We start from the raw sequence: 21819 nt of genomic DNA, 5'->3' as shown, positions 1-21819 counted from the left end.
TATTTAAAGTATTATTTCCAATCAACAGTAGCTTGCTGGGCAGCAACTATTTGCTCAATACTGACACGATTTTTTTTTTTACAGTCTAGTATAAGCATAGGTTTGGGCACACATCAGAAACTAAATACAAACTAAACATAAGTAGCAGGAGTAAAAATAGTTAAACATTTTTTTTCTTTGGAGATCAACATGACAAACATTTACATGTCAAACCCAGATGAAGTCATTATTACACTTGTAACTGGTGCTGTTTGATTTTCAAACCCAGGTCTGAATTTGGCTACTGGATAATCTCATGTTTATCTAAATAAAAGCTTGGTCTTGGGTTCACTACAAGTGAAAGCAGATACACACACTGTATGTGTAAATGCAATATGCTTTTGGGACAGGCACATGACATGATTGGTTGAATGTGTCATGTTCTGTCCTGTTTCAAGTTTCATAGTGGCAGGGAATGAAATGTCATTGTCTGCAGTATAAAAATAAATCCTTTTAGATATACTGGTTGAAAAAAGGCTGTACATGGTTTTATAGCATGGATAAATTGAGTAGATTAGACTGAAGAGCTTCTAACAATGGAGTTCAGTATCTATCTGTTGTCTTTTTATTTATTTTGCAAAAAATGCTCAGATAGCAGAATTGATATATGCAATTACATTTGCGGGAGATTTTTACATTTGATGATTTCGCGTTTGTGTGAAAACCAACCAGTAAAAGGTACTGACTTTCCCAGAAGAGCCTCTAGTCACTTTACAGACTAATGTATACAGAATAAATGTTTGGGTCACTGGGGAAACGCTTGGGTCACACAGGTTTACCTACTGGAAGTAACTATGGCAGTACTGTATATTGGTTTGAGAATAAACTTCCCCAGAATTTGTTATACTAAGCAAAATAATAAACCTTTCTATATGAAACAGAACAAAAGCTTATTCAGATTTTCAGCTGTAAATGTTGCCATTATTGCATTTGATAAGCTATGACAGCTGATGGTGATGTCACATTAGAGCTAAAATCTAACCAATCATATTTGCTTCTTTATTTTAGAAACTTTGTCTGTTGTGCTCTTCTGGGTTCATGCTCAACCAAAAATAAAAAGAAAGCTATGGTCCTAAAAACTGAAAGATTTCAGCACATCTAGGGCATTTTATTCTGCGTGATTAGCTGACATGACCATCACTGATAGGCTGCTTGAATCTCAATCTGTGCTGGAAATAAGACACAGCCTCGGATTATTGTTCTATTCTGTGTTTTTTTTTTTTATCCTAATTTATGTTTCTGTTGCTCTCAGCTCCACAAAACTGGTAAATATAATTTCAACCCAAGCGTTATTATAAAATCCACAGTGTAGCCTTATGACACTAGATTTTGAGTGATCTTTTTCAAGTGACACATTGAAAATCCAGGCAGAAACAAAGTGTACAAATATGTATCTTAAACTGTGACGCTCACAAGGTACAGAACAACATTTGCATGGTGTAGAAGCCAGTAGTGGTGCATGAGCATTGGGGATGATGTGGGTGTGTGACATTTAACTTTTATAGAGTATGACATTAATTAAGGAATAAAACACAACAGGGTGTTTGTGTGTGTGTGTGTGTGTGTGCGTGTGTGTGTGTGTGTGTGTGTGTGTGTGTGTGTGTGTGTGTGTGTGTGTGTGTGTGTGTGTGTGTGTGTGAGAGAAACATTTTAAACAGCTTGCAATGTTGCAAACAGTAGTTTAGTTTAGTTTATTTAAGAGAATTTATATTTCATGTTTGGAAAAAACTACAACCAGCAAATCACCACATTCAAGCAGGTTGTCTTGGTCTTGATATGGATTTCGACATGTGTGGGGTTGATCTTGGCTTGGTTTTGCCTCTCATATTTGGTCTTTACTCAGACTCCATCTGTGGTCTTCATCTTAAGTCAGAATTTATTTACTATCGTCCTGGTCTTGACTTCGATTCCTGTGGCTATGGTCTTGATCTTGACTCAGATTCTGTTGGTTTTGATCTTGACTCATACTTCATAGGCTATGGTCTTGATCTGGACTCTGTTTCAGCTAAGATGTCCCTTGTTTTAAAGACATTGAAGAATGAATTTTCCTGTGACTGTTACAAAGAGCTGACACTAAAGCCTTAGTGCATACAAATTTACCATATCAGCATTTACACATTAATACAAACCTGTGAAGTGCCCTTCAGGCAAAAAAATACTGACAAAGCTTTCAAAAAATATAATCAACAACATCTGACCAGTTAGAATCAATAATTCAACCTAGCATCAATAACATCTAGCATTGTGTAAAGTGCAAGTAAAAAATAAGATTAGTAACGGAATTACTATTACTTTTTTTGTACTCACTGCATACAAAGACACATTGTCTATGTGATTTCAGTGATTTTAATAAGCATAAAAAAGACATATCTAAATGGCATATAAAGGATTGTCATTGTTAAAAAAGCCAATGAATCACAGCAACTTTAGGTCCATTTCTTTATTTACAATGTCACTCATAAAGTCGATTAAAATGTTATTTAATAATTTAGGAGGTAATTATGGGCATGAGTGATGCAGAAGCCTTACATTATGCTATGTCAAGGTATTTTAGTATTATGACGGTCAAGCACATTAATTATATCTCTTTTAAATACAATAAAAGGTAATGGGAGCCCTTTGCTAAAATGCTGCAGAATTCACAACGCCTAAATGAAGTTATCATTTTTATTAATGTCCTCCTATTCTTCTTCATTCATTATAAATCTTATAAATCTATTTTACTGAGTGGTCAGGTTTTGTGAAAATGGTCTGGCGTTATCGAGGGCAATTTTAAAAATGAAATTGCATCTCTCTCTCTCTCTCTCTCTCTCTCTCTCTCTCTCTCTCTCTCTCTCTCTCTCTCTCTCTCTCTCTCTCTCTCTTTCACGCATTTTAATAAGCGCCATGGAATGATACCTTAATCAGAGTTGTCGTGAAAAGCCCGGCCTTGTTCGCTAACTTAATAGATGGAACCCATTCATCAAAAAAGACCATGGCAGAGGAGAAAAATGACACAGGCCTTAACACTGGCAGTATTAATTACTATTTAATTATAAAACCTTGGCCCATAAATAAAAATAAAAGGGGGTATTCATGAGGCATTTATGGAAATTCACCAGGGATGGGAGACAAGGGCATTTTCGTGAGATAGATAAATCACAGAGCACTAAGCTGGCCTCTTGGGTCTGAGAGTTCTGAAAATTTAAAGGACCCAAAAAACAAACCTAAAAGAAACTGGCAGACATAAACACATCATATCAGAAGAAAAAGCAGAAGCATCAACTTACAAAAGTAGCCCAATCATAGAGAAAGTCATGTTTGAAACGTACATCTGAGATGCAAATATCCTTTTCTAAACAATGTTTCTTGCTGACACATTTAAATTAGGCCTTGCTACATTTGAATCCCAAGCAAATAGGCCCAGGGCATTACAATAAGTCAAGTCAAGTCAAGTCAAGTCAAGTTTATTTGTATAGCGCTTTTCACAACAGACATTGTCTCAAAGCAGCTTTACAGAAAACAACAGTGAAGGTGAATGGTGTGCAAAATAAGATTTTACTACGTCTTTAAAGAGTTTCAGAGTTGGCACAAAACCAAAACACTAGTTTACATTCTGTTTCTGTATTGCTAGGAGGATTGATGCAGTTTTAGTTTGGGGCCTGAGATTATTCATCATGGCAAAAGTCAGTTGCTCTGAGCTGAAAGCTTTTAAAAGTATATTATATTAGAAGCTGGGCAACTTGTATAAATGGGCTATCTAAGTTTTTTTCTTTTTTTTTTTGTGTCAAAATGCAAGAAAAAAAAAACGCGTCCTTTTTTTTAACTTACACGTTTTATTTGCTTTTTATAAATGGCTTTGAGTGGCTTATTTATTTTATTTTTTTATGGAACTAATAACAGAATTAAATATTATTACAAGTAAATCCTCATGCTTACTCGGGATAGTTCATTTATGACTATTTTCAATCACGTCCATAATCAATGATTAATGCTGCTGCACTGACTCTGGCATAACAAATCAGCAGCAGTGATTTAGAAGAGCACTATAAATAAGTACAGTCACATACTCTATAGACATGGACAAGGTGCATTATTCTCTGCATAAATCGTTTTTTCAAATGCTATTTGAGAAAGTATTTTTCATCCACTATTATTCAAGATAGCGTTATGTCTGTTACTTCTTTAGATATTTAATTTGTTTCAATCATGACTGGCCATCTATCATTTAAATTGTAAGTGCCTTTTGTCTGAGCAATAATTTTATGCCTATGATAAAACCCTGTTCTATAAAGCTCCTGTGTAATGCTTTCATAATAGAAGACCAACTGTCACTTAATTTCTTCTCTAAAAACTTTTCTTCATCTACAATTGAAATGCATTCTTCTGACTTCAGAAATAAAACTACACTCTACACAATTATACAATATATATATATAATATACAGTGGAACCCGGTTATGTCGATGTCCTAGGGGGTCGCCAAAAAGCATCGAGGTAACTGATGATCGAGATAAACGAAAATCAAAATGGCGGCAGTATATTAACGTGCTTGAAATTTCTTTATGTACATGATGTGCGTTAATAAATGAGAATGTGCATGCACGTGTTTTTAAAGGGCTTTTTTACACAACAGCGTTGCCGCGATTTGTTTGATGAAGGCATGCTATAAAAATACATACAGTACATGTTTATCTGTCAGGAATCCACCTGCCACGCCCCCTTCGGCCCCCTTCAGCGTGGCAGGTGCTTTCTCGGCCGCTTTCTCTGAAGCTCCCGGCTTCAATCACGCACATATGGTGCTCGTTTATCATCATCACCAGCTCCTATATATATATATATATATATATATATATATATATATATATATATATATATATATATATATATATAATGTTTAGTAATGACATTTATGAAAACTTTATTCCAAGTGACATTTTAAATCACCTTTAAAGTTCACAAATGTGTGTTACTGTAGCCACCAGGGATTAAAAAAAATAAAAAAAAATAAAAAAAAATACCTGACAGCAACTTCAAATCTTGGAAGCCATGTTACTTCAGATGAAAGACTGACTTGGGCCTTTCATCTGTAGGGAAAAGGTCACAGATACCCTTGTGCACTGTATCAGATTCCGATAGATTTTTCAGATGTTAGACCCAAAAAGCGTTTGTTTATAGTTTTAAACTGCGTATCTGTGGCAGAATTGAGACTTTAAACATTGATAACATTTACTAAGGAATCAGTATCTAATCAGAACCTATATCTAAACTCCAACGGGACCCCCCCTATATGTTTGCTGCACTTCACAACATATTAGTGCCCATTTGAAAAATAACTATTATTAACCTTAGTTTTTCATTCTTGCTGATTCTGAATGCTGTGCACCCAGGTTAATAAAAGCCATTAAAACAAAGAAGACCCATGTGGACCTGTGCAAATGGCACACCTAAAATGTGTCAACCAGCCAGAGAAAAAAAATAAAAGTGGGGACCATTAAAGCATTTAGGATGTGTTAAATTTCCATATTATTCTGCCTTGAATCGTTTATAAGCTTTTACATTTTGTCTGACTGCCTGTTATATTTTGTAGAAGAATCAACTACTTTAATATTAGTTGACCATTAGGGGACATTTTAAAAGCTATTTCCTGTATAACCTTTATACAAGTACAAAATCAACCTATTGATTGCTGATCATTCTGTGGCATTCTTATCATTGTAAGCATAATTAATATGTAGCTGCCAATTAAAAATAACTTTTTTATTTATTTACCCTTTTATCCTGGCTTTAAAGCTAGGCACATGCACTTTCTACTGTACATGGATAAACAAATTAGCACATGTCGGTAAGGGATATTTGTAAGTGTGTTTATTTTGGAAAATCCTTCAGATGAATGTTTATGAATATGTGGAAATACATTTAAAAAAATCTGGACCAGAGTGGGTTTTTCATCGCATACTTTGTTTAGTGTTTTAGTGGAATACATTTAAAGGGTATCTGCAAAAATAAAAGGGAAAGTTTATAGGACTGTGGTGAGACCTGCAATGTTGTATGGATTAAAGACAGTGGCATTGAGTAAAAGACAGGAGGTGGAGCTGGAGGTAGCAGAGCTGAAGATGTTACGGTTTTCGTTGGGAGTGACGAGGATGGATAAGATTAGAAATGAGTTTATTAGAGGGACAGCGCATGTAGGATGTTTTGGTGACAAGGTGAGGGAGGCGAGATTGAGATGGTTTGGACATGTGCAGAGGAGGGACATGAATTATATTGGTAGAAGAATTCTGAGGATGGAGCCACCAGGAAGGAGGAAAAGAGGAAGGCCAAGGAGGAGGTTTATGGATGTGGTGAGGGAAGACATGCAGGTAGTTGGTGTAAAAGAGGCAGATGTAGAGGACAGGGTGGTATGGAGACAGATGATCCGCTGTGGCGACCCCTAATGGGAGCAGCCGAAAGAAGAAGAAGAAGAAGACATTTAAAGGGATAAAGGTATTTATATACAGTCAGTTCTTGCCTTGGATGTCTTCCTTGTTGTTGTAAGAATTCATGCCAAAGCAGAACAGGCACAAGTCCAAATGAATTCAGTTTGTATTCAAATACAGCTTTTCAAAATGTCAGCGATGTTCTTGTGCTGCGGTTAATTTAAATGTAATTTTTTACTCTTTTTAATTTTTTTTCAGTCAACCTCATGGTTTAAAATACTTAATTGCACACATGGTGAATATCCATACCAAAGAGGTCTATATCTATGAAGTTTTCAGAATGTCAGTGTGTGAAGGGTTTTCCCAGACTGCCACAAATTGTCTGAAATAACTTTTGTCTCTATCATACTAATGGGAGCATGGAAGCCATCATACTACTGCCAGTTTGACTCAAATATACTTCAGTTTGCTATGTTAAACATCAAGCAAAGAAATCAACTAATAAAAATAAAAATACTGTATGTTTTTTCCTCCATTTACTTTGGGTAAACAATAAATAACAGGATTTGAGAGGCATTTAATAGTGTTAAGCCACCGGTCTGAATAACACAAATGTTACATGTATATCAGGTCTTCAAAGTTCCAAGAGTAGTTTCTTTGCCTGTGTGTAGCCAGTTAACATGTTCTCAAGCCTTGTCAAACAATTGCCACAAAATAGCCTGTTCTTGAAGTGTTGAAGTGTTTTGCAGTATTTTCTGTCCAAAAAAATTTAAAACACAATGTTATGCTAAAAACTTATTCATGATTAATATTTATTACATTACATTATTATCTGTAGCAGATCAACAACATGATGGTGTGATTTTGAAGTGGAGCGGTGCCATTTTTATCATCAAAGATGAAAAACAGTACATTATATCTCTTATAGCTATGTATGTTTTTCTTTTATCCTTCATGTAAAATAAAGGCTTGTTATTACATACTAATGTTTATTCTTGAGTTTTACTCAAAAAGGCCCTAGATTTACAATGGAGGCCACAAAACACTAAAGCATAAAAATTAAGAAACTAAGAGGGTTCAGAGAGGCCCATTTGGTCAGAAAAGGACAAACAATGACCATTTGGTTCACCTTGAAGCCTATTGTTTACCAGTACTCACCTGGGTACCTGGTTTAGCAGTGTAGCATTTTTTTTTTAAACCCACTTTTAGTGATAAAAGCAGTGTGGAACATTTTGGATTTTAAATGAAAATCAGCTATATTTACTGTCTGGTAGATCAGGACAAATGGATTGAGGTTTGCAGAAGGTTTCCAGCTGGATACAAGTATACAAAATACTAATCGGTGCTTGTGCAGCAGTAGCTAAATGGCTAATTTCATTGCAAAACTACAAAAAAGGCAACAGCAAAGCGTCCATTATATCCTCCATACAGCTTTATCAAAAAGCCTCCTCTTAATTTTTCCACATTGTGAATTTCACCATTTAACCTCCCATTTGAAAAATTTGAGCCAATTATTATTTTTTTTTAATGCTGTGCTTAGACTTACTTCAGGCATGTCTCTCGAACCAGATGTTTCCTCTCATCTGTGTTCACATTGGCAAAGCAAAGCTTGGAAGTAGCCCAGCCAAATAAGAAAGGGCCAGGCAGCATAAAACCAGAGCTTTGGGTCGATGCAGGATTTAGTGCATGGGTTATGGTGCCAAGGACTTGACTTTAAACCAAAAACCATGTCACTGTAAGAGAATAATGTTTATATTTAGACTGGGTTTGTCGTAGGGTTTGTGTGAATGCCAGCACTCTGGGTTTTGGGTGCTCCCATGTGCAGTGGCAATTTTTTTCCCCCCCAGTTTCTGATCCTCCTGCAAAAGCCAAGTAGTACCCGTGGTAATTGTAGGGAGTTCACAGTCTGGGCTTCTGTGATAAAGGATCAAAGTTTGCCATTGCTGAGAACTAATGGTCTGTGCTGGCAGGGCTTGTCACCAGGTGACTTTTACAACCAGCATTTCCTGCAACGGAGGAAGTGCATGGCATGGCCGGTTACACTGGACAGATAGTGTATCTTTTCCAAACAGTCACGTTAAACAGTCTTTATCAAGATAACAGTGCTGACCGAGTGTTAACGAAAAAAACGGTGCATGGTTTAGAAGTGTTTATTTGTTTCATGTTTAATTACGTGACGAATGACTCATCATACTTTTTATCCTTTAAGTGTTACATTTATTAGGTTTTTCCTGTTCTTCTTAGTCCATGTAATCTAGCTATTCCTTATAGCCCACGCATATATGTTTATTATTTTTCCATATTTAATACAGGAGGGTTCCAGACTAAAAATGACCTTGTGAGGGCTTAATCAATATGGTCTGCTTTCATTAGATTTGACAACACATCCCAAAACGTTTTATTCCACTTCTATGCTAGCAATTTACCAAACACCTCTTGCTTTTTTTATTCGTTTATAGTCGCATTCGATGTTGTTCCTGATAAACATTCCTGTAAACAACTGTAGGTACAATAGGTAGATGTTCACATCAGATTTGAATGTAAATATACTTTTCTAAATGTTATATTCACCTGTCCTCTAGCTGTTTGTGACGTCCTGTATATTTTTCAGGTTACGTAGATTATCTCAAATCTCAAATACACCTCACCAGAAACTTTCCACTAATATCTTTCCTCTTCGTATACAAGTCTTTGTTGTAGCATGGGCTCTGCCGAATGTTTTCCTTTGCGCAAGATTGAATTATCTGCTCAAATGTCAGCAGAGGAAGAAAAATCTATCAGTGTCACATTCAAGCACTTGCCTGTCTTTTCTCAAACAGCTTTGCTGTACTTTGGCACAAGCAGAGTGCACAGGCCTCGGCTGGTTTATGGTATTATCCCTGCCGCTATTACCGTTTGTTCTTCCAAAAAGCATTGAGGGACTGATGGTGCTGGGCAAAGTTCTCCATCTTGGATTGCCCCTGACTTTAAGATCTCAGTGTTTAGGAATGAAATGGTGGTTACCACATGTCTGTGATCCATCTGTCTGCTACACTGTTAAGAACTTTTAACTTTTATATCTAGTATCAGCTCTGATCTAATCAGAAATGGCAAGATTTATTTAAATGTCCCCCTTGGTATTGTCCTCCTCTTATAGAATTCCTGCCAAAATAAGCACCAAGCTCACTAATAAAACATGCAAGTGATTCACATTCTTATGTGCATGTGAACACAGGAAAACAAAATGTCGACTTCATCCTACAGTATGTAAAATCCACCTTCTTGACGCATGAATAGATGGAACCCCTTGAACTGTTAATACCAGGAAGTTAGCCATAAAACCGTTGACCATGAGAGGTTCTTCAGAGGTAAGAGGTTGAAGTGGCTCTGTCGTTTTTTAAGTGCAGCCAACCTTATCTTTACACTTCAAATATAAAGGGCAATGATGCTCTCATAATCTTGCACTGCAGCCATTTTCCCAGTTCCTTTTTATTTTTTAACAGGTTTAAGAGGGTGTAAATTCAAACAAATCTATGTTTAGATTTAAACCCCTAGCTTTAATAAGGTAATGCTCGGCTTATGCCTGATGATTAACAGATGAGTTACATGTCATGTTTTTTGTTAAAAGCATATCCGTGTTGTCATAAATCGAGTGTATGTCTAGTGTAAATACACCTTCCTGCTGGGAGAAAATTTGTCTGGTTTCTACAAACAAAAATGGTTGTAACTGAGTTCTGAATGCATGTTATGAGGCTTTGCTTATCATGCTGTCATGCATGTGAGATTGGTTGTAAAAAGCAAGACGTTTTCAAGCCAGTTCCATGACTTTTAGGAGCGAAATATTTCTTTGTGTTGAAATGCCACCTGGAGTACCGCAGCAGTTGTGTGCAACACTAGGGTGAAATTGGAGCGTGTGCACTTTTGTGAGCTCTCGACGGTGATGTTATCTTCTCACAACTCTTGCACTGGGTGCCTCTGCATTAAGTATGCTGAGACCATTAGTCATTTTTAATATCTATGCCTCAGCTTGCATAGCATTCATATTTTGAAGGTTTATAAACCTTCAATATATATATATATATATATATATATATATATATATATATATATATATATATATATATATATATATATATATATATATTTTTTTTTTAGTTGGAGTTGCTGGAAACTCCAAGCTTTTTTTTTATCCCAAGAGTGTGTTGTGTAGACATTTTGGCTGAGAGGCCATGTGCATTATCCATAGTGTGTTGCAATTGTATATAACATTTTAATTAAAGAGTCTTGCCCTGTGTATAAAACAATGTGTTTTTGAGAGTTGTAGGTCATTAATGAAAGCTAATTTTAGAATATACAGTGCATTTATGAACCACTGCTGCCTGTTTCCTCCTAAAGGCATGATACTGTAGTTTTGTGTATCCTTATTTGTACCTCATTTTTTATGGTTACTACCAAGTTGTACCATCTACGGTAATCTCATGTATTTCTAGGGTGTCCATGTGAGGCTGTCCTCAAAACTGTCTACAAAACATGGCTACAGGATAAGATAAGTGATAGCGTATGTAATCCTGCAATTAAAATGTATACTTTTTTTTTAACAAGATTTATTTGGATTGTAATAGTCTTTGCTACCTAAAGGGGTTCTATGTAGACTGTGTACCCTGATAATTTAACCTTTGCAGGGTTTTACATCAAACTGATTGTATGTAGGAGTTATGTGCAACGCATCTGTGTGCCTTCAGTTACAGTATCTCACTAAATTGAGTACATCCCTCACATTTCAGCAACCATTTTATTATATAAAGATATATTTATTTATATATCTTCTAAAGAATATAGAAGAATATAGAAATGAAACGTAGATATAGTTTAGAGTAGTCAATGTGCAGGTTGTATAGCAGGATAGATTTACTGTCCACTAAAAAAACACCTCAACAAACAGCCATTAAATAACCAGTAAATAACTGGCAACCCAAGTGGGTACACCCGAAGTAAACATGTCAAACTGTGTCCAAAGTGTCAATATTTCATATAAGCACCATTGTTATGTAGCACTGCCTTAATCCAATGGGCATGGATTTCACCCGAGCTGCACAGGTTGTTTTTGGGATTCTCTTCCGCTACTCCTTAATGACATCACAGAGCTGCTGGATGTTGGACACATGACAGTTTTTCACCTTCTGCTTGAGGACCGTACTCCTCATCAAGGCGTGGCCACACATGCTGTACACCATATGACTCAATCAAGTTTATCCTAGTCGCATCAGACCAGTAATGGTTCCAGTAATTCATGCTCTTGGACAGGTTGTCTCCAGCAAACTGTTTGCAGTCTTTCTTGTGAGCCAGCTCCAGAGTAGGCTTCTTTCTGGGCCATGCAAACCGACTTGTTGCAGTGTGCAGCATTTGGTCTGAGCACTGACACCTTCCACTTCTGCAACCTTTAAAGCAAAGCTGGGAGAACTGTTTTTTGAAGCCAGATTCTGCACCTGACTCACAGCACGATGACTCAACTTTTTTTGATCGACCCTTGAGAGGTCTGTTCCGAGTGGAACCCTTCTTGGAAACCTCAGTATGACCCTCGCCACTGTACTGCAACTCAGTTTCAGGGTGTTATCGATTTTCTTATAGCCTAGGCCATCTTTGTGGAGAGCAACAATTTAAATTCTCAGATCTTTAGAAAGTTCTTTACCATGAGGTGCCATGTAGAACATCCAGTGGTCAGTATCAGAGAAATGTACTCAAAGCACCAAATTTAACTGCTCTAATACAAGATACACACATTTGTATGGCCCTGTCAAGCAGACAAAAACATGAACATGATAAATAGGACATGTGGCTTTGCATGTTTAAACAATGTACAGCTGTTATCATTGAGGGTGTACTCACATTTGTTGGCAGTTATTTGACATGTCGTTTTTAGAGGACGGCTAATTTATACTGCTATACAACCTGCACAATGACTAAAATATAACCAAATTTCATTTCGGTAGCATTGTCCCTTGAGAAGAAATATTCAAGGGTATAATAAGATAGTACTTTACATACCTAACATTATTTTTCTATAGTCTAATCATTTAAAATCTACCAGCAACCTAAATACCAGTGGTATCTGTGGATTGCAGGGCCTCTGAGATAAAGGCTTGAAGGACCACAAGCACTACAGTATAATGGAAATGGCTCCCTACATCAGAAAACCAGTAGCACTATTTACCACACTAATCCAGGAAATGGGGTTTGTAAAGCATATGATTTCATACACTACATGCCTTGCTCATCATCGGACGAAAGGTCCAATTCTATCACATAAGACACCATTTCAGTGTCTGGCTGTCATCAGTGCGAACTGCACCCTGGGATTGGTCATCTTTAGCCTGTGCATTATGTCTTTTCTGTACCTATTCACTACTGATTGCAAGGGTTATTTTTTCCAGCATGCTCTCAGAAATGACTACAAAATAGCTGATTTGCACAATAGACTGCTATATAGTGAGCAGGCTGTGATTTTTGGTTGTACAGAAGGGACAGTGATCAGTCATAACGACTCATGGTCCTGCAATTTTCTTCCCACACTGACACACTTCCTCCAGCACATGACAGACTACAGACTTGACGATTTGTATCGGGGGTGTTGGTGCAGGAAACACTTGAAACTGTGAAGAACAGTGAGTCCACAAAATTGGAACCAAGAAACCCCTGTGGTGTCTCCTGTTTCAGAATAATATGATGTAACCTAAGAGGAATACAATATTCAAAATGAACAAAAATGAATATGGATATAATTTGGTGAAACACAAAAAGTCAGGCAAGCAAGGAGGCTTTTACTATAATGCGGCTGCTTACTTGGTGGAGACAACATATATGAATGTGAATGAGAATGATCATTATACATTCATTCATCCTTTGTGACTGCCAGGTCAGGGTTGCAGGGTTTTACATTAGTCTACTAGTTTGTCTCAGTTTTGAAAAATACACAACTTAATTTGATAGCAAATATCACATATGTTCAAATACACAGTGAGGGCGGGGTTTTTAAACTAGGGCTGCAGCTATCGATTGTTTTAGTAATCGAGTATTCAATCGATTAATTGAGTAATCAGTTAAGAAGTACTTTTTCTTTATTAAAGCGCAATACTAAATATACAAGAGAAAGTAAGACAGTTCTCTTAAAATGAGCAAGTGATTTGTTTCCTTTTTAGAAAAATTAAAGTTTTTATTGCTAAAATTGCATACAAGAATTTCTGTGAGAACAAAACCAATTTAGTCTGTTTAATTGCCATTACATCAAAATAAATAATTAAATAATTAAATAATAATAAAACTAAACACACTGCAGTGTTTTCTTTGATTTAGTTTGAAATGATCACAAAGTTTGTCGTTTCGTTTGACCTGAATCATCTTCTCACCCCTCACTGTTTTCTCCCCGTTCCTCCATTTTTTTTTATTCTGCAGCATCTCTGTGTTTACCTGTCCAGAGCGGTTTAGCAGGTGGGGCGTCAGTAATAATGGTCCGTGGGGAAACACAATGCCTCATGTGTAGTTAAATGGACTAAACAAAGCATCAAGGCAAATCATTTTACTCTGATTTTTTGGTTTGTTTTGTTTTCAAGTTACTCGAGGAATCATCAATTCCTAATTAACCCTATTTTAAACTAACAATCCTGTCATTTTATGTTGGGAGGGATCTTGCAGAAAATGTACATATAGAAATATTTGAAGCACTTAATAGATCCAATATTTCAAAATTATTATATTCTCAAAACCAACCAAAACTGAGCAAATGCTGAAATTGGAAAATAACAAATATTACATTTTATATTATTTATAATAGATTTTTTTTTTCACTTTTATGCAAACATTTACTGCAACTTTTTAGTTGTTGCTTGTTTGTGGGTTTTTATGCTTTTTGTCTTTAGTAAGTGCAAAGCATGCTCACTTCCTTTCTTTGCCTTAAAAGCCTATAGGCTGGAGACCGATGATCCGCTGTGGCGACCCTAGCAGGAACAGCCGAAAGAAATAGAAGAAGCCTTAAAGGCTTGCTTTTGTGATATATTTTGGTCAGTAATGTGAAGATTTAGAAATTTCAGAATCTAAAGTGAAAGGTATAGCTTCAAAAATGTACACTTCAGAAATTATCCTAATGTCTATCAGCAGTCACATCAATAAACACCAGTGATCATACCAGAACACTACCTCCATCAAGCATAAATTCATTGTAGTCTTACTTAATTTGCCTAGAGATTGTAAAGAGGTTTTCCAGCTGTTACCTATTTCACATCACGTTTTACTTTTAGTTACTTTTTAGATTTAGAAAGGGTAGAGAGGTGGTCTATACTCATGGTACAATCACAACAATTAAAACATCCTTTGAATTATTCTTTTTGGGTTCACAGATGACATCAGACAGTGTCTTCCTCTCAAAAAACTAACTTTAATTAAAACAAACAAAAAAAGTCGAATCATTAACAAGTTTATAAAACAGTGATTTAGTTACATAAATAAATTGATATCGGTGTATCAAATCTTAAATTCAACTTCATGAGCATGTTGACACGGGTGATGAAGTACAATCGTTTAACTTTTATAATAAATAAAAACAAACATTTCTGTTTCTAAACAATCAAAAATAAAATAAAAAAGAGCTACAGACATACCTCTAGGGAAGGGAATTTGAGACACTTGACAATGTTTTGCACAAAAAAAAAAAAAAAAAACCATAGGAAAAAACGGCTTTTTAAAGCACAAAAGGTACAGAACCATTCAAGCTAAAAATTAAAGACACTAAAAGTTGGAACCAAAGTCGGTTGGCTTTCATTTTAATGAAACAGGTTTGGTAGTTAGAACTCCAGTTTGGTTATTTTAAAGCGTTAAGACAAGGCAAGAAAGAAGGCTGTTCTTGTTGGAGGAATTCTAGAGGAACAACGAAGTAAAAAAAAAAAAAGAATAAATACAACAAAACAAAACAAAAAAAGCATTACAAATGTCGGAACAGTCAGACCTACACAGCAACTTTCTGTCCTGCACAAAGTCAAGATGTCAGCAGAAGAGGCATGTACATGTTATTGTGCATAAACATGGAGCTTCTTTGTGAGTTGATAGTGGAAAGAAATTAACGTGTTCAGGCAAATTTTAACTGCACGCGCGTGTGGTTTGCTTGCAACGTTAAATTACTAAAAAGTCCATTTCTGCTGGATCTACATTTCTAGGCGAACTTTTTTGGAGGCACACGGCCTGCAATTCTTTTATTTTCTATTCTTTATTAATGCTAAGGCTTGTTGCTCTGGCTTCGCCGCTCTATAAACACTGGTGCCCCCGGGGACAGTTCTGCTGTTTGCTGGATACACAAATGTGTGTATATACATACAAAACCAAATCCATTCATGGTTTCGACATACCGGTTGGATCATGTGGTTGGATAAGTGGCTCTGCATAGGTACCAGCATCCAAGCTCACTGCCCAAATTCAGCCCCTGAAGCAAGGCGCGCTTTTTTTTTTTTGAACGTCCCTCTTCTGATATGTTTAATTTAAAACCAAGGTACTGCAGCTTCAAGTATTTTGCATTCCATAGAATATTCTTTTTTATAAATTAGTTAATGTATACATTTTTTCAATATTCAGACATATACTATCATATATATACAGTACAATAAAATGCTCTCATTCTTTCTTTTTTTCCATGTTCATTTTTCTCTTTTTTTTTTTCCCTTTTTTTTCTTGAGAAATCCCTGAGAATGTATGTCGACAGTCGCTAAGTTTCCACAAGCGCAAGCACAGCAGGGTTTTTTTTTAAAGGAGGTTCTGTGAGCATCTGTGTATATGTGACATGCTTATGGAGGAACAGCACTGCAAAGCCACACTATGAGCCTGGTACAAAAGAACAACAACAAAAAAAAACAAAGGAAAAAAAAACTCAAAGAAGGAAATGAAAAAGTCCCAAACTGGTTTTTAAGTTGTTTTTTTCTTCGTATTGAACACTTTAGTACACTGATAACATTTTAAATGGATTAGGAAGGGAACGGGGTAAAGCTGGAGCCATACGAGGTACTTTTCACTTAGGATGGAGGTGCTTTGTTTGGTTTAAAGCCATATTTCTTTCTCTTTGAGGCTGTGAATGTTGACAGATATCTGGAGTGCTATGTGGGCTTTTGCCACTGAACAACATATACTCAGTGTAAACCAAAACGTTTCGTTTCTTTCTTTCCTCCCTCTCGCTCTCGCTCTCTCTCTCTCTCTCTCTCTCTCTCTCTCTACTGTTTACTCTCATGTACTTCCATACAAATAAAGGGAAACACACAAAACTTTCACAATGAGACATTTTTTTCCTTTTTTTCCGCAAACTAATGAAAGTCTATACATATAATACCGGTGTGGCTTTTAATGTTCTTTCTGTTTGTCTGTGTTCCACTTTTTCCTTCTGGTTGCTTTCGTTAAGAAAGAGGGAGACTTGAGTCAAAAAAAAGGGAAAGGGAGATCTTCGGGTGTCAACCGAATCTCTCGCGCACTAGCATCATGAGTTTCTTCTTGCCCTTGTAGATCTGTTTCAGGTTGTCAATGAACTGTGCAAATTGCACATGGCCGTCGTGTGCCATGAGGAAAGTGTCACGCGCCTTCCCCAGGAACTCTATGAACTCGCCGTAATGGCGTGGGCTGATGTGCGTGAGTCGTGAGTGCGTTGTGTTGATATAGGCTCCGATTGTGGCGTCCAGTAACTGGCGCAAAGGCGCCTTGTCCAGTGACATCAACTTGGGCGTGGGGTTTCGGCGTCCGTGCAGAGGCGGGGTCGGCACGGTGGCCAGTGTGCAGCGCCGCAAAATGTCCGAAAGCACTGTAGCACACTTGACGCTCTTCACAACTAGCGGGATGATGGATGCCAGTTCGCTCTTACCCAGAGAGTGGCTCAAGGCGCACGCCCACAGCACATCGTTAATGGCTGGATGCGTGTCCTGGTTATAGGCCAGGCTCAGGTGCGTCATGGCCAGTGTTGCCAGTTTGTAGGCACGAGCCGGGTAGCCCCGGTGCTCCATGTAGCGCGCGATTGTGAAGAGCTGTGCGTGCGTCATGGCCGCTGGAGCTGCATCCAGGGCGATCTGGTAGGCCGTCTCGAACGCTGCTGGCTCCTTCTCGCACAGAGTCAGTGCAGACAGCGCACAGCTTGCAGGGTCTTTCACTGCGCATTGTAGCGCCAACGTCCGCGCGCTGCTCGCAAGCTTCTCCTGCTGCCGCGCATCCAGCCGCAGGCGCGCCGCTGTACTGCTCGATAACACCGCTGTTGCCACGATGCTTGTTGCTTCCGTCGGAGTAAACAGCGCAAACCAGCTCTGCATTATACTGTCCAGTGCGTACACACCTACAATATGAAATAAAAAGATTTAATTTCATTTCAAGATTAAATCACTACACAAATCTTGAGATGATTACCAACTAAAAGAAAAAATAGATTTCCCTTTCCCCTTTGTAGGAGCATTCTCAAATTTCCTACTTCAGATTGATTGTATTGAAAACCTCAAATATCGAGAACTCACCAACTTCTGTGGCACATGTGACTAACCATCGTACCATCTCTCGCCTTCGCCAGTTCAGAGTTGAAAGAGTCATCCGCATGACCTTCATTAAAAACAAAATGCACTGTGTTGACTGACGACTCCGAGGGGGGGGGAAATGAGCAAACAAAAAACATTGATGATTAAAAAAAAAATACACTGAGATGAGCAGGTGAGTGGGCGTGTACCTGAAGGCCCAGCTCCAGGGACACTTTCAGCAGAGTAATGTCAGGCAGGCTGTCCATTAACGTGGCGATTTTAAAGGCATCCTGTGCCAGTTTAAAGATGTGCGAGGATGAGTGGATGTTCTTCTGGATTGATTCTAATACTGTTTCCAGCCTTCGAGCATCACCTAGAAGCAGATTGAACATAAGGAAAACATTTTACCATCCGAGTGACAAGTTCTGAAAAGGAATAATGCATGGAACAATAGCAGGAGTAAAGTTAACGCTTTTTGAAACGGTATCTGTTGCAAAAAAATACCATAAGCAGAAGGCTGATGGTACACACTGCTCCGTCAAACATCTTCGACTGAAACAAATTTAAATTCCACTCTACAATTTAAAATTCAAATGGTGTGTTGTTTTAGCCAGAATTTGCAAGCGACAGCAAGTGACTTTTCTTTCCTGTCCATGGCGTGTAAAGCCACCTCAATTCGTTCAGACAGCGAGACACTTTATTTCACACACACGTTTCTGCATAATTACAGTGAGTAAGCACTAGCGACACGCTAGGCATGCAGGCATGGAGGATTCGGAGGTTTGTTGATCTGTTTCAGAACCTGCGTTCAAGTTTCTAGGTTTGGGAGTTTGCTTGAAAACACGACTCATCTGTTGTGACTTAAGGGTGGAATTGCATATCTCAGTGGTGGGAGTTTACCACCAAATAGTCAACCTGTGATTACAGGGGGGGCGGAGTCTAACCTTTGGCTGCAGTGAGCATGGTAGAGGCCAGCTCACACTGTTGAGACTCGATGTGGCTGATGGTGAACCATCGTGCGTAGCGGTTGGGCACGACGGACACTATGTTGTGAGGCCGGGATATGTCTCCGGAAGGAGCAACGGCTTCCATCACTGGTAACCTGGGTGGGGGTGAGAAAAAAAATAAGGTCAGTGAAGAAATCAATAAGCACAGTCTTTTTTACAACTGCAGCATTTTGAAAGTTAGTGCCTGAGACTGGAACTGAACAAGGCCACTGAGTTCACTAAACTCTATAGGAAATGTGAAGATTTGAACAATTCAGGCCATGGATAAAACTTCATGAAAGCACACATCTAATCCCTTTAGACCCCTGCTAAGTGCCATTATGGGTCTGAGTTATACTTATGTCTGATTATACATTATAATATTGATGATTGTTCAAAGACATGTAAATGTATAAATGTAACCTGAATAAAAAATACAAAAACCTGTAACACTATTGCATTTCCTTCTTGTGGAAAATGAACCCAAGTGTAATCTTAATTTAAACAGGATCAAAAATGGTGTGTTTGTTTGTCTTAAATGTATCCCTCCAAAAAAAATAAATAAAATAAAATAAAATAAACGCCTGAAAGTGGAAATACTTTTCCTGGTCATGGCTCGATACTTTGCTCTAGAAATGGTTTCAAGGAAAACGCTGAACTTTTCACCTGTACCACAAGCACAGCACAGGCCCCTTGGCTCTGAAAGGGCATGCTGTCCCTTTTCCATGGTTATTACTGCAGAGTTAAATCTCTAAGTAAGGGAGGGGGGATTACTTAGCCTGGAGGTGGCCTAGGGCACAGCACCCGCACAAAGAGCCAGGCCCTTTAAGGAACCACAGCAGCGAGGCCGTATGTCCGGGTACTTGATCCTTTATCAAATATCGCTATGAGGGCAATAGTAATTTGCTCTTGATGCACAGCCAATTGGATATGCACCCCTGCTTTACAATCATGACGTTAAGAGGCTGTGTGGATCACTTAAAAAAAAAAAAAATAATAATTTAATAAAAATGTTTACATTGGACACTTTTGGCCCAGATAGTATCATTCAGATGTGCTGGGTCGCTCCATATACAAAACCTACTTCTAAATCGCAAAAGGGGGAGGGGTTGGAGGGAGCTTTAAATATACTGACACAACAGCCTAAGAGGTTACTGTACGAAACTATAACGTAGCCCATGCACTGAGCTATAAATAATGGTGTATCAGAGCAAGACGAACTGTGCGGAACCCAGGGCGCCACATACAACAAACATATACTGGAGTATGGTGTTAATTTCTTTGGTGCTCTGCAAAAGGGATACGCAGATCAGGAAGCTGTTTTTTGGACGGCAGGTTCTTTTTATAGAGCGAGTCAATACTGAGCCTCGGGGCTGCTGCTGCACCTAAATTTAGGTGGATATTACTTTGATTTGATTCAGCTGCAAAAGCTGCAGTAAACACAATCTAATCTCTGTACAATAACGTTCTGGTTTGGGATTTACGCTTAGAACAGAAATTGGTTGATACTGTAGGGAGAAAAAAATTTAAATAAAAAGACAAACTTGCACTGTCCTGGTTTTGGTTACCTTTATATATCTAGGCACTTAGACCCTCTGCACCACAAAATGAGTGATGTTTAATATAGGCCTCCTCAGCAGGCCAACATGACTTGGAAGGCAGTTGTATAGGATCATCTGATCCTGTTGGACCCATCATTTGAGGGCAAGTACAGAGAAGAGTGGCTAAGTAGGAGGGCATTATTACACATAGTTGATTTAAAGCCTAAGTAATAGAATTTTTGGGATCCTGGGATAGAAATGTTATGGTTAAAAAAAGATTTTGAACATAATTGCTAACAACTAGACACTAGATGAATAAACTGAAATTAGAGTAAAATATCTTTGATCGTTTTTGGCTTCCACATAAAGAAATCAATCATTATCGAAAACCATTTCATTAAAACCACTATAAGCACTAAGCTGCTCAGGCTGCTCTGTCCTTTTGAAATCTATTTCTATCATGTGGTCAGGAGGTCTGTGATTAAAAAAAAAAGTTACAGTGGTGAAAATACAATCTACCACTGTGAAATTTATTATAGCCATGATTGACATAGTTATTATCCTGTTGGACTACTGAATGTACCTTGAAACAAGTAGACTAGAAAGAATATCAACTTATACCAATGTGTTCTGTGGGGTGGGGTGGGGTTTGGTGGTTGGGGGGGCTAATCTAATAATCAACAAGCCAATTAGTTTACAGTTTGAGGGTCAAAAGATAAATCTAGAAAATAAGGTTTGCACACGCATACAAAGTCTAACATTTGAAGCTTGATGTGCTCTTTTGGTTTATGATGTACAGGTACTCATGCTTTAATAATACAGATATCTTTTATTTAGTCAATTATTAGGGCATGTCCTGTTTTGCTTAATAATTATTGGAAATGTCAGAAATCTGTCTAAAATCACAACTAACCATAAGTGTTTTTTAAATTGCTCATGTATTTAACATATGTTTGTTTGTTTCATGGTGAACTTTAAATGAAGAAAGACTTAAAACAATGGACTACACATATCCTCAGATACATTCACACCATATTTTTTCATAGGATGGGAAATAAGACCTTTTTTTTTTTTTTGGTCCCAAATTAGAATGTGGTTCTTTACTTATTATTCCCAATTTGTTTCTTGAAACTGAAACTCATTTTAAGCAGTGATGAATTATTTAGCACGTTTTTCAAGCAAATGGCACCATTCTGATTAAACAGCGTGCCAGACAATCTGAATCCCACACACAAAATGGTGATGGGGAGGAGGGGGGTAGGGCTAAGTGACAGACAGACAGACAGACAAGACAGGGGGGTGGTGTGGGGTGAGAAGCCATGTTGTTTCTCCTCAAGGTGCTGCATACATAACATCTTCCA

The 21819-nt window shown here is 37.7% G+C and overlaps 1 protein-coding gene and 1 long non-coding RNA gene across 5 annotated transcripts in view; one reads left to right on the top strand and one right to left on the bottom strand.

The window, feature by feature from the left end:
* LOC310741491 overlaps positions 1 to 21819 on the top strand; it is a 58519-nt gene that overhangs the window by 30103 nt on the left and 6597 nt on the right. The gene's annotated exons all lie outside the window — the stretch shown is intronic.
* The window catches only part of LOC310741447 (zinc finger SWIM domain-containing protein 6-like), a 50877-nt gene continuing 43881 nt past the window's right edge, over positions 14824 to 21819 (bottom strand). For all 4 annotated transcript variants that reach the window (XM_083569271.1, XM_083569270.1, XM_083569269.1 and 1 more), the window contains exons 11-14: positions 18876 to 19033; positions 18141 to 18304; positions 17935 to 18016; positions 14824 to 17759 (exon numbers count right to left, since the gene is read on the bottom strand). In XM_083569271.1, the coding sequence (XP_083425397.1) occupies positions 16894 to 17759; positions 17935 to 18016; positions 18141 to 18304; positions 18876 to 19033 (1270 nt within the window). In that variant the 3' untranslated portion in view covers positions 14824 to 16893. The remainder of the gene's footprint in view (positions 17760 to 17934; positions 18017 to 18140; positions 18305 to 18875; positions 19034 to 21819) is intronic.

Source organism: Silurus aristotelis, assembly GCF_946808225.1.
Source record: "Silurus aristotelis genome assembly, chromosome: 18".
Taxonomy (NCBI): domain Eukaryota; kingdom Metazoa; phylum Chordata; class Actinopteri; order Siluriformes; family Siluridae; genus Silurus; species Silurus aristotelis.
The sequence above is the reverse complement of the archived record's forward strand: the minus strand, read 5'-3'. Positions and strand labels throughout refer to the sequence as shown.